The following is a 13125-nucleotide window of genomic DNA, read 5'->3' as shown; positions in this document are numbered from 1 at the left end:
TGTGCTTTAAAGCTATACACATACTGGGACCTGGAGGAGAAGACTCCCATATCAGCCTGCCTGGGCAATAAGATCAATGTCAAGCTCACCTATGGACACCCACTGCAGGTGAAGGTAGATTGCGACTGGACAGAGGGCTTTTGCTGTAGCATCCTATACATGAAATTCTATCCCCAGCGATGCTCACCTGGCACCTACGTTGCTACCTTTACAGTATCAGAAGGGGACTTTTTTTTTTTTTGTTTCCTTGGTTTGTTATAGATCTCTGGTGTTGACTTACAGTTTTAGGCTGTTTTCCATGTTTGATGCTGCCATTAATTATTGTTTTGTTGTATGTTGCCTTATTTGTTATTGCATTTAATGGCATTGTTAACCACCCTGAACATTTCCCATTGAATGACAGTATATAAATATCATCAATCAATCAATCAATCAATCACTCAATCAATCCTACTTCTCTCTAATCTTTAATTTGAATGATGGGGTGATACTGTGATATGCGCTGTCTCCATATGTGCAGTTTGAGAGTGTTGGACACAATTGTTTCAGCATTTCTGACATTTAAACCACAGCAGCAACAAAGCTCCTATGCCTACTTGGAACTCAGATAGTCCACTGATGCTCAGCTGTCTATACCTGAATAGTTCCTGAATACACTGGAACTTTGGGACGCGGGTGGTGCTGTGGGTTAAACCACAGATCCCAGGACTTGCCGATCGGAAGGTCGGCAGTTCGAATCCCCGCGACGGGTTGCGCTCCTGTTGCTCGGTCCCTGCTCCTGCCAACCTAGCAATTCGAAAGCACGTCAAAGTGTGAGTAGATAAATAGGTACTGCTCTGGCGGGAAGGTAAACGGCGTTCCCGTGCACTGCTCTGGTTCGCCAGAAGTGGCTTCGTCATGCTGAGCACATGACCCAGAAGCTGTACGCTGGCTCCCTCGGCCAATAAAGCGAGATGAGCACCGCAACCCCAGAGTCGGTCACGACTGGACCTCATGGTCAGGGGTCCCTTTACCTTTACCTTTACACTAGAAATTTACCAAACTTCTGAAAACATGCTTTTCCCCTGACCTCTCAACTAGCTCTCTTTTTGCTGTAAATGAGTTTTCTGCTTCTAATAAAACATTGCCCTGAAAAGGTCAGTTAAAAGAAAGGCCATATCCAAAATATACTGAGGCTGCAATCATTTTGTGTGGGAAGAAGTAACTGCCACAAAACTCAGTGTGACTTTCTTTTGAGCAGGCATATATGGGGTTGTGCTGTCAGTCATTCAGTTAATACTACCTTGAGGGTGACCCGGTTCATTTTTTTTACATGGTGATTATTTTTATGTTGAAAGTATATGTTAATTACTGTAGCATGGCGCAATAGCTTTTCCTACTCCCCAATCCTTGTCTACATGATCTAGGGGAAATAGTTGCTCACCGACACTTAGATGGAAGCATGTCATCTAGGCAGTCACTGTGATTGGCACTTTTACACATTTGCAATGTTGCGATGTAGAAGCCTGGTTACAGAAGAGTGAAGGGTTTGTTTGTTTGTTGCACATGTAAATTTGTAATTTAGACCTGTGTTACTGTAGAAGTTGTGGGTGGGTGTGGGTGTGCCTGTCTGTCTTAATTTTTCTAAACTAAGATGGCAAAAAACCCCAGAACAAAATGCTCCTTTAAACTACAGCACCAGTAATTCCATCCAATTTTATAATTTCAGAATAAGGAAGTAGAGAGTGGTGTAAGCATTGGAAACTGCAAATTCTGGTGGCAGTAGGGTTTTCCTTAATTGTTAACATCCCCTTAAAGTATCTCAAGCCTCACCTCTCATCTCAAGAAGACTATGGGCTTGCAAACAACCCATTTATTTTCAAGAAATTTGCTTCTTAACTAGAAGCAGTTTTAGTCTGATTCCTGCTGGCAAAAGTCTAATTTAAAGCACAATCTCGTTGCTTTGACACACATACCTTTCTCTTAAGACAAGGAATTTTTCTGCTCTACAGCGGCACAGGTGCTTACTGTAAATACTAATCCACAAATAACCATGCAGACCGAGCCACATGTTTTCTCAGAAGTCTCACTGAGTTCAATGGACTTTGTTCTGAAGCAAAGGCTGTGAACAGGATTGCAGCCTGAGGTTCTGATCCTTCCAAGCTATGGTTAGGCGGTACTGACCCCTGTGTGTATATTGGGCTGGGCTTTTTTCTTTCTTTTTGGAAAAACATGGGGCTAAAACAGGAGCGATTGACCTTTCCACAAGAAACTGGCCCTTAGCTTACATATCCTTCGGATCCATTGATTTCTCTTAAACACCATCTTATCCAGAAACATATTCATAAACTGCATTCATACAAGTAGCTCGAGTCATGCAGCCAGTTCCTACTGGGAAGAAAACAATGTTTTTCTCTTGGCCAGAAAGAAAAGAAATAAACAATTTATTAAATATACTTCTTCTTTTTTTTAAGGTCCCACCCTGTTTTGTGGTTCAGCTGGGAAGTTACTCCTCTTTAGGAACTGAAAATCGAACCGATCCTCTTTTCACTGATCAGGTGCGGATTGCGCAGTTTGGTCTAATGGAGTTTCTAAGGACTGTGGAGAGCCGCGACATAAGGACCAGTCAATTTCCTCGGAGTCCTTAAGGAAAGCCAAACTGAAATTGTACACTGTTTATATATCTCTACACACACCTTATCATTATGGTTTCTAGGGCTCTGTGGCACCAGCCATGGGCGTAACCAGGATTTTTGTTATTGGAGGGGGTGGGCCTTTTGTTAGGGGAGGCAAGTCTTTTGTTGGGGGGGGGGCGAAGAACCTCGGTTAACTATGTATTTTTATTGATTGGGGGGGGGCAGCTGCTCCTCCCTCCCACCCCACTTAGCTACGCACATGGCCACCAGCGATCTCAGAAGGAACCCGTTCGACACGATTTCCTCAGACAAAATGAGGTTAGGATCATACCCTTATTGGCGATTTCCATGTAAATAATCTCCGCATCCCGCCCGCCCCTCCCGGTTCCCGCAGCCCCCAATCCACTAGATTCCTTTCTTTGTTATTTATAGTTACAGATAGGTAGCCGTGTTGGTCTGCCATAGTCAAAACAAAAAAAATTCCTTCCAGTAGCACCTTAAAGACCAACTAAGTTCTTGGTATGAGCTTTCGTGTGCGTGTATCTGAAGAAGTGTGCATGCACACGAAAGCTCATACCAAGAACTAACTTAGTTGGTCTTTAAGGTGCTACTGGAAGGAATTTTTTTGTTATTTATAGTAGATAACAGACGCTGGAATCTTTCCTTGGTGGAATCCCCTCGCCAGCAAACATGGGGAAATTGATCACAAGACAACTTGCATATTGACCAGTAAATACAACGTATTGGGTGATGAGCTATTCCTGTGGTTATTATGGAGTCGAAATATCGTTTTTAGTCAGAAAGAAAAAGAAAACAGGAAGAGAAAAATGCAAAATAGAACCCCTCCCTTCACATCTCCAGTACACATTTCGATGTACACACTGGGCAGAAATAGTTTCAAAATGAGAGTTGACCCCCTCTAGGCAAGGCAATATCTCTTTTGCCTTTTGCTCAGGAGTTGATACTGGGTGGGTGGAGGAGCTTTCTAAACAGAAGACGAAAATAACAGCTAACTCTGTCATAGCATAGATATAATATATTTCACTCTCACCACATAAATACAAAACAGCCAAATACCCAAAACATTCAGAACAAGGGCTATTAGTAGCAGGGGGAGCTCATCTTCACCCGCGGATTCATTCATTATTTTCATCACTAGTTGCCTAGAAACTTCAGACGTAAATAATTTACAATAATATTAATAGGAGGGTTTTCCGTTTTGCCCCCGCGCGCGTTCTCTCCCGCTCTCTCCTTACTCTTTCTGTCCTAGAATTAATTCTATGCACTACATCAACCATTCCACTTTTTTTGCCCCCCGCTTTCCTTTTTTAAAAGTTTTTGGTTAAAAAGTTTGGTGGCACATATTTTATACAGTCTGTAAACGCAACGTATCAAATGATTGTTTAAAAATTTAAAAAAAAACTAGCTATGTAGTTTTGTTTTGTTTTTCCTGACGAATTTCAAGTCCTGGGATTTAATGTGAAATAATAATAATAATAATCCAGGAATACATACATTGTGTGAAGGATGGAGGGGAAGCAAATAACAGTAAAATAACGATTGTTACAGAATAGTTTTGGTTTCTTTCCAGTACAAAACCAAACCGGAGAAGACGCGTTGATTGGAATTTAAAGGTAAGCATTTTGTAAGAAAATAAATTGGAAGGTGGTGAAAACTCGAGACTTCCAGTTTAGGTCCAGTTTATATGGGGAACAGGCAAATAATATCGTTGGTCTTAGACGCCTTCGCATCTAAGACTCTCTCTCTCTTTTACCTGCACTTCATAATCTTCTTTATTTTATTTTAGAGATTGGAATTAGATTCTGGAGGAAAGGGTATTGTGAGGATTTTCACAAGATCGCCCCCCCTTAAAAAACACCCCCTCAGTTTTCTGTAGCCAATCATAGTTAATGCGTATATATTATAGTACAAACATTCAGGATTTAACCAAATCAAAGTGTTTTATATTATCCTGCCTCTGGGCTTCATGACGAAATAAAGGCTAGGAGCCAGACATAATTGTTTGGAAGACCACAAGCCTTGGCAACGCATCCGCTTTGAAATCCACCAGATTGCACAGTTTTTGTGCTCTCTTAAATTCATCTGTTATAAACATCGCTGGGGTAATATTCCAAGAGTATGTCACTTCATCGCTGTGGTACCTGAAATAAGGGTAATTCCCCAACACAGACATGTACAATTTAAAATTAAAGTGCAATCCTTTACGCACTTACCGGGAGTCCCAGTGAAGAGGGACTTCTTAAGTAAGCATGCTTAGGATCGCATTGCGCACCTCAACCCCCTTGTTCCGGTGAGCTTAAATTTTCAGTATTTTTTCTGTTTAGAATAGGGAACTGGAAGAGGAGGAGGCGAGGGAGGCATGCACCTTCAGGACGATGCATGAGAGCAACTCCTGGACTTGTTTTCGTCTCGGACTCGCAAAAGGGAGACTCCTTTGAAATAAGAGGTGTGTTTGAAGAACCAACACAATGTGGAGCAGCCAAAAACATGGCCTCCCAGTTGGATGTATGAGCTTCTCTGAAAGTGTAGGACACACGCACTTTTAAGCTCCTATCAAGCCTTCCGCCTTAAAAAAAAAAAATCGCCTCTTTTTCCTATAGACTCCCTTTAAAATGTAAAAAGTTGGTGCTTATCATAGGGGCAGCCAGACTGAAGTCAACAGTGTCTCCTTCCACTATTTGCCTCTCTGCCATAGTCCCCCCCTAACTCCCCAACCCCATTTCTAACATTAACGTGGGCCACCGATGCGACAAATGTCTGGCTCGGGGAGGGGAGGGTTCCACCCTCGTTGCCGCCGATCGATTTTTTTCCACCGATTGGAGGCCTCCAGTCAAATCTGTGAGGCCCTCCGGTTGGGAACTGATGGGTTGGCAAGGTAAAAGTCGGGGTTCCTCCAGGAGGCAAAGTTGTGGCAGGGATTGGTGGCTGGGGAAGACGGCAGAGAGAGGAAGAAGTGTCTGTGGGGTGCGATGGGAAGAGGAAGGTGGGGAAGGGGCCCCTAGGGTGTGGAGGGTCTTCCATAAATAACCGTCACAAATAGATACTATAAATATAAATACAGCGCGCGTCGCCGCGCGTCAGTCCAGGGCCTTTTTCTCGACGCCTTCTTTATTGGCCGTCCTGGAGTAGGGCTCGAAGGCCGAAGAGCTCAGGTACCTAGCGGACAGTTCTTGCAAGTTCCCGGCCAGGGAGCCGGCCATCGCTAAAGGGTTGGAAAGCCGGCTGGCCACCGAGCCCAGCAGGGTTGGCACGGGCAGGCTGAAGAGGTTGTGGCCCCCGGGAGGGGACGGGTGCGCCGTGCCGGCGGCGGCGCTGCTGCTGACGGCCGGTTGGTGCGGGGAGCCGCCCGCCGTCGCGGATCCCGAGCCGCCGGTGCCGCTGGCGAGGCTGGGCGCGCGCAAGGCTGAGCCCAAGGCGCTGGTGGCGCACGGCGGCAAGAGGCCGGGAAGGCCCGGAGGCGAGAGGAGCCGCCCTTGCTCCAGCAGCCGCAGCACGCTGCACGTCGCCGCCGTCTCCGACACCACGGATTTCAGCTCCGAGTCTTTGCCTTGGTCCTTCTTCTGCTTGGTGCGTCGGTTCTGGAACCAGACTTTGACCTGCAAAGAGAAGCAATTGGGGGTGGGGCGAGGGAGGGAGAGAGACAAGGTTAGCGAGGGAAAACCACGGGCAACTTTAGGATCGGGGTTGAGAAAGCTAAACCCCCCCCCCCCAAGACCACCATGGAAAAGCTCTCCCAGCTCCCTTCACCTCTTTCTTGACTGGGCCCTGAGCTCATCTTGCTTGCTTGGCACTTGGGCAAAAAACGGGGTTTTTTTTTGGAGATTTGGGGGGGGGGGCTTGGGCGCGCGTGTACGTGGGAGAAGAGCGCGCGCCTCTCTCTCTCTCTCTCTGTGTGTGAGCGCGCGCGCACAAGATAGCGACCGTGTGTGGCCATCTGAAACGTGATAAGAATCGCCAAGCAATCTTGGGCACTTAAAAAGTGTTGCTGAAGTGGCGGAGAATTGCTGAAATAACAAAGAACTCTCGAGCACCTTAAAAGACTAACACATTTATTATTGTGGAGTCGCCTTTCCATAAGGCGAGAGCGCCTACCATTTCATCAGGTGCGTGAAGTGGACAGGAAAGGCATTGGAAACTTATACACAGAAAGATGCGGCGTGGGCGTGGGGCGGAATGGGAAGGAATCGCTTTGACAACGCGAGTTTTTTTTTTTTTTTTTTTTTTTTTAAGAATTAAGTAGAAACAGGCCCCGGTAGCGAAACTTTCATGGAGAAGAAAGAGCACCTGGCTGTCAATAATAAACCTTCCAGAGCCGGGAATCCACCAGGATCTTTTCCAGAAAGGAAGCTTTGCTTAGAGAAGAAGAAAATCCCCAATGAGTGATACTACAGTAATGCCTCAGATCCTGCACTCTTGAAACTCTGTAGTACAGATTTAAGGTTTTATCCTTTCTAAGCCTCCCTCTTAGGCCGTGAACACAAGATTTTTGTGGGACGTCATCTGAATTTGCATCTTCCCTTCCACTTTCTTTATCTCTGGGAGCATGAGGTTTTCCTAGCGCCTGTGGAAGCGCATGCAGGCTGTATGTATGGATAGACAGACGTACATAGTTTGCGTTGGATTTTCCCGTCAATCTCTTTTGCATGCCGAAGGGAGCTGGGAGAATGTTCTGGGCAAGCAACTGCCAGCTCTATTCCCCATTTTTCGCCCCCAGTCTTATAAAGAGACACCTGCAATCTCTTCCCCGCCCGCCTCCCCCAACGACTTTAGGTCTGCTTTCCACCATTTCAAATATTATTTCACTCAAATTAATATCACATGCCACGCTCTAGCCTCGGAGGTTGTTTCGTTTGTCATACCAACATGGCCAAATCTGACAGCCAAAGAAATGCTAATTAGCTTGTCAGAAGGATTCATTACAGTTGCAGGATCTTTTCACGAATTAAGAAACCACTCCCTACGACACTTGGGTTTTGGGGGGGGATTTTTTGGCACCGATTCTTTCTTTCTTTCTTTCTTTCTTTCTTTCTTTCTTTCTTTCTTTCTTTCTTTCTTTCTTTCCTCCCTCCATAATACTTGTATCAGACGCTTCAGTTAGGCAGCATAAAATCACGCCTCCCTTTCTCCACATTTTCGCACTTTCTCCTCTTTCTTCCTGCCCTGGGACCCATAAAGGGACCTGCACATCTTCCATCACATCTTCTGCACTAGCTAATCAAGTAGCAACAAGACTTAAGCACATTTTCAAGGTGGACGCAGAAATAAGCATGGCCTGGACACCCCTTTTTCCGGCTTGGAATGGTTTTTGAGGCGCTGGGAAATCTGAAGGTTCCCCCGCAAGCATTTCCCTATAAGCATATAATTATTCCCTCCCCCCCCCCACCCCCCGGCCTCATCCTATTCTCTTTTCCTCGGGCTCTTCTTTTATTCAGTAAGTCTTCCACACAGTATTTCCTTCCTGTGCAGAAACGCCTTCTCGCCTCCTGCGCTACACACAGGGACTCTATACAACCGCAAGGCGAATGGGACCCGCCCTTAGAACTCCCCCACTTATACCCATTTTGTAGCAAGTGGTTCTAAGGCTGAAGGAAAGGGAGGGGGGGTTGGGTTTAAAAGTTGTAACAGGCCCGTTGAAGCGGACCTCATGCTTGTCAGATTCATAGTGTACGTTAATTAATTAATTTGAAAAAAGCAATGTTTGACGTGAAATTAAAAAAAAAAATACACGCTGCAAATCTCCAGCTCTACCCCCACCATTTTGTTTGTTTTTTTTGTTTTGTTTTATAAATTACAACAAATGCTTCCGATAGTCATTTTCCTTCACTGCCTGTTTGCAGGAGTCTGGTTAAAGCTCATTTCAAGCTAAATGACCCACAACCAGATCTTTCTGTACACATGCCTTTGAACTTCTTCTGGGTAGGATTGCGCTCTGCAATTTTCCCCGTGCTTGCCTGAGAACAAGCCCCGTGGAAACCGAATGGAGCTTTACTTCCAAGTAAACATGCGCGAGAGGCTGGCGCTGCAGAAGCCCACGTGGAAGCTTCTTGCGACCAAATGCAGCCTGCCCAAATAAATAAATGAATGAATGAACCCCGCCATAATAGAAGAACATGGAGGAAAGGACAGGGGAGTAAGTGCAGCGAAGAAGCATTGCAGTGGTGTCTCTTACAAAGGGGCCTGTGTGGCCTGCGCACTTTTTGCAAGCCAATCGTCCTGCGGAGCCTCAGATTTGAATCTACTGGGAAGTAAATGGTCACCGAGAGGCTTAACTCCGCATAAAGGTACCTTCAGGAAGATTTTATTTTAGCAACGCACACACTCAAATCCAGGGACGATCGGTGGCACTTGGGTAACCCTACGCCCTCCTTCAGCGTTAACGCATTTCCTTGGGAGCAAATCTCCTCGAAGTCAGTGTGGGACTTACTTCCAAGTAAACCGGCGCAGGTTCAGTCACCGCGACCTCTCCCGAGAGAAAGCTCTTTGGAATAACAAAGGCGGTGGCCTGCTGAAAACTCCGCTTGTATCTTTCCCCACAATTCTCGTAAAAGAAACAAGATTGGATCCTGACCCTGGTTGAATCAATGGAGCTCTATTGCTCATATCACTACTGACCACTGACATTAAATGTGGTCAGATTAAAACAACCCCTTCCCTCTCCCTTCTCTGGTTGGAAAGACTTTTCCTTCCAATTCTAAGGCACCCAAAAGAATAAGTCCCAATGAACAGAGCGGGACTTACTCCAGAGTAAACATGCACAATTGCTGTGCTGTCAAAGCAGTCCTGAAGGATAAAGGTATCTCCTTAAGCGCCGTGCCTTCTCCTATCTATTTTGCATCCCTTTTCTGTTTTGGAAAAGTTACTTTTGTGACTTATTCCGATCCTGTTCCCGATTTTTTTTTGTACTTTTGCCACTCCACACACTTTTCGCCTGTTCTTCAGAACCCGAACTTTACACCACGGGAGGCTGAAATCAATTCCCATTTTCCTACCCACTGCAAATGAGTTCAGGGCAACCGGTGTGCAGGTAAACTGGACGTCAGCACCTTAGGAGTGCAGCTACGTCTAGAAATTTTTAGAAGTATTTCTTTAAAAACACGCGCACAGCAACCTTTAACTCACTTGCAGGGCCCTGCCAACGATTTACAGCACGCGCCTCTCGCCATGTTCACTCGAAAGCAACTCCCATAAATCGCCCTTCATTCCACGCAACTCTCTTATTTTTGCGTATCTGTCTTTCCATCTAAGCATTTAGGCTTGCTTAGAATCGCAGCGTCCACACCCTCCAGGCAGCTCAGGCCTCGACCAAACTGAAATGCCTCCGACCTTTTTAATCTACCTACCCCCCCCCCCTTTTAAACGTGATGATAGACGTATATTTGTGGGTGCGAGAGCGGAAAGCGAGGGGTCTCAACTGTGCTGGTCCCGAATGGTACCAAATTATGATTCAGGACCCTAGCAGGGAAGTGAAAGTGTCCGGAAAAGTCATTTGGAGTCCGGATTTGGGAAGCTCTGGGAAAGGCGTCTACCTGCCTGAACTCGGGCTGGTTCTATTGATTGGTCACAGCCATGCAGGAAGCCACCCCAGCGTTAGGCTTTATTATGTTGTAGCAAGTCAGTAGATTCCCCCCTGCAGCTTCATAACCTAGGGTGGGAGGTGGGGGGGATCGATCCTGGCTCCCTCCCGTTCCAGCGCAACGGCGTTGGAGTCACTGCGTCACCTACCTCTGAGCGCAACACACCCGGGATGTTTGGGACGCGGCGGGGGGAGGGGAGGTGCCGCTCTCTCCCTTGGTTTCTCTGGCCCATTTTGTACCTGAGTTTCTGAGAGGTTGAGCTGCCTGGCCAGCTCGGTCCTTTCCCGTCCAACCACGTATTGGCACCTCTGGAACTCCATCTCCAGCCGGTAAAGTTGCTCCGCCGTGAAAGACGTGCGGGTCCTTTTGGGTCGGTCCAGATCAAGCCCCTTCGGGAGGATAATCTCTCTTATTGAACCTTTGGCATCTGGCAAAGAGAGACAGAGGCACTTTTAGACCGAGGAAGAGGAGGAGGAGGAGGAGGAGAACAAGAACCCATTTTCAGGACCTGCACCGAGAGGCAAATGCATATCGACAGAGCGAAGCCTCATCTGCTGGTTTAGCTGAGGCGACTCTCCTTTCAAACCAGAGATGGGGGAACCTGTGGCCCGCCCGATATTGCACGACTACAACCCCCATCGCCCCTGACCATTGGCCTGGACTGGCGGGGGGCCGATGGGAGGTGAAAATCCAATCACACCTGGGAGGCCACAGGCTCCACAACCCTGATTTCTATCCGGAGGCCCTTAAAATAGCAGCGCGTCGCCTATAAATAAATACCAACTTTCATCACAAGACAGGGAACTGGGATGGAAAGATACAACAACAACAACGACGACGACAACAACATGGGCTGGTTTAGTGTAAGAACCAGCTTCGTCCAATCAGCAGAGGCCTAACAACAGTAACTCCTTCTTAGCATTTTTTGTCTTTGCAGTGATATGATCATATTTGCTTGGCCTGGCTTTTTAACCACAAGGCGAGGACACATGTTAACCATATAAGGCCGCCTTGAAGGCCGGCTTCCGGCTCCCCCTTCCTGTTTGGAAACTGGCAGGCTCCCCCCCCCCCCCGCCGCCTCTCTGAAGGACCCAAGAACTCTTTTTCCATGTAAAAAGCCTGGTCCCGTTTTCCCTGCCCGCAAAAGCTCTCCACATCTTATGAGCACCTCCTCAATTCCAATTGCCTCCCGGCTCATCCAGCCTTGCTTTCCCACAATTTTACCTTCCCATCTTTAGTCTCGAAGCCTAAGGAACTCCAGTTTTGTTTTGTTTTAAACTGATCGCTTTCCAGGGGGTCCACCGATCGCGCCAGGATTAATTATTGCTTACCGGGCCCTTTGTTCTAGGAGAAGTTTCTCTTTACGTTTATCACACGCAAACAAACTTTGGGAATTTAAATCAGACACTTAAAAAGAATGTTGTGAAATTATTGCATTGGCGGACTTAGAGGGACGGGAGGAGAATATTCCACAAAGGAATAAAATAACAAACAACAAACAACCCCCAAAACAGTAGAGTTAAGGGGAAGGTTTAAATATTGAATCAAAGGAAGGAGTTTATATGGGTTTGCTTGTTTTTTAGTTAATGTAAACTCTATGAAAATGATCACAGTTGGAAAGGAAACTTTACACCTTTTTTTTTTTTTGAAAAGACCCTCCAAAATACTCGACCCAGCCCCTTCGGAACGGATCCAACCTAAATAAACACCGCTTCCCGGTGTGGCTACGTATAGCGGGCTCCAAAGCAAAATTTCCCAGTCCCTCGCCAAAATTTAACAAGAGTGGGGAGAGCATAAGGCTTGCAAAAACCGAAGCACCCTTGTTGATACGGAGCTTTACCACCCGTCTACCTTTTAGCCCCTGTCGGAACAAGGGCGCTTCCCCCGCCCCGCTTTTTCCTTTTTTGACACGTCAAACTAGCAGCCTTCCCCAAAGGCAGCGGGCAGCGCGATCCTATACTTCTGAGTATAGATGCAAGTCCCATTAGGTCGGGTAGAGCTTACTCCCAGGTATCTATCTGTCTGTCTGTCTGTTCAGCATCGTAACGCAAAAATGAACTAAGAAAGAAATGCCTGCAGGGTAGAAGCCAGGGCAGAGAAGCAGCAGCCAAACAATTAAGCGAAGCGACCGCGAGAAGTACGTGGGGAAAGGAAAGCCACGATTCCCCCCCCCAGCTGAGCTGCAAGGCTTGGGATGCAGAGCTATGGGAAAATAGGAAGTCTCCCAGATCCCCTCAAAACTAGATGCCCCCAAATGCCCCTGGAATTGTGGAGAAAGAAATAGCTCTACAGAATAAATAGATAAAAAGGAAACATTGCAAAATCTTGGCTTGAAACAAAAACAAAACAAAAGCAAGAATCCGCTAGCAGGGATTTTCCAGGCGCAGACACAACATAAAAAGGAAAAATAAAATAAAATACAAGCAAACTCCCCCCTACCTCGGACTAGTATTCTTCTGCAATAATCCGGGTCAGCGGAACTCGATTTGTTTTTGCTGCAGTCTTCCGAGCCGCCAGAAGACGAGAAAGTCCCTTGTGGATCCTTCAAAAAAGAAGTCGAAATATTTCCTTCGCATCCTTTGCTTTCCTTGCCCTCTTTATTGTGCCCGTTCTTGGAGACCCGGTTGGCTTCGATCTCAGAATTGCATCTAACGTCCATTTTGTCTTGTTTCCCAAACATGTAGTGCAATATGGTTTTTTAAAAAGTAAAAAAAAAAAAAAAAAGAGGAGGGAGGGAGGGAGGGTAGGTTGGAAGGGGTGGGGGGGTCGGAAGCAAGGGAAGAAAAGTCTGCGTTGGGTATTGCACGGTTCGTGGTCAGACCGGCGAGTAAACAGCCAAGTCCCTCGAAGGCGAGAGGTCGGTTCTTCTGATCGAGAGGCAGGCAATCAGCAGCTTCCTCCGTCCCAGCGTCCTA

At 46.6% G+C, this 13125-nt stretch overlaps 1 protein-coding gene across 1 annotated transcript; it reads right to left on the bottom strand.

The window, feature by feature from the left end:
• Positions 1 to 3979: 3979 nt before the first annotated feature.
• On the bottom strand, positions 3980 to 12890 carry VAX1 (ventral anterior homeobox 1; the record flags this gene model as incomplete). Its single annotated transcript, XM_083738995.1, has 3 exons — positions 3980 to 6232; positions 10450 to 10637; positions 12650 to 12890. 3 exons carry the CDS (start codon positions 12888 to 12890, stop codon positions 5714 to 5716), a joined length of 948 nt encoding a protein of 315 aa, XP_083595121.1. The 3' UTR covers positions 3980 to 5713.
• Positions 12891 to 13125: the final 235 nt, after the last annotated feature.

Source organism: Podarcis gaigeae (genome assembly GCF_964106915.1).
Source record: "Podarcis gaigeae genome assembly, chromosome: 5".
Taxonomy (NCBI): domain Eukaryota; kingdom Metazoa; phylum Chordata; class Lepidosauria; order Squamata; family Lacertidae; genus Podarcis; species Podarcis gaigeae.
This window is presented reverse-complemented; position numbering and strand designations above follow the sequence as displayed.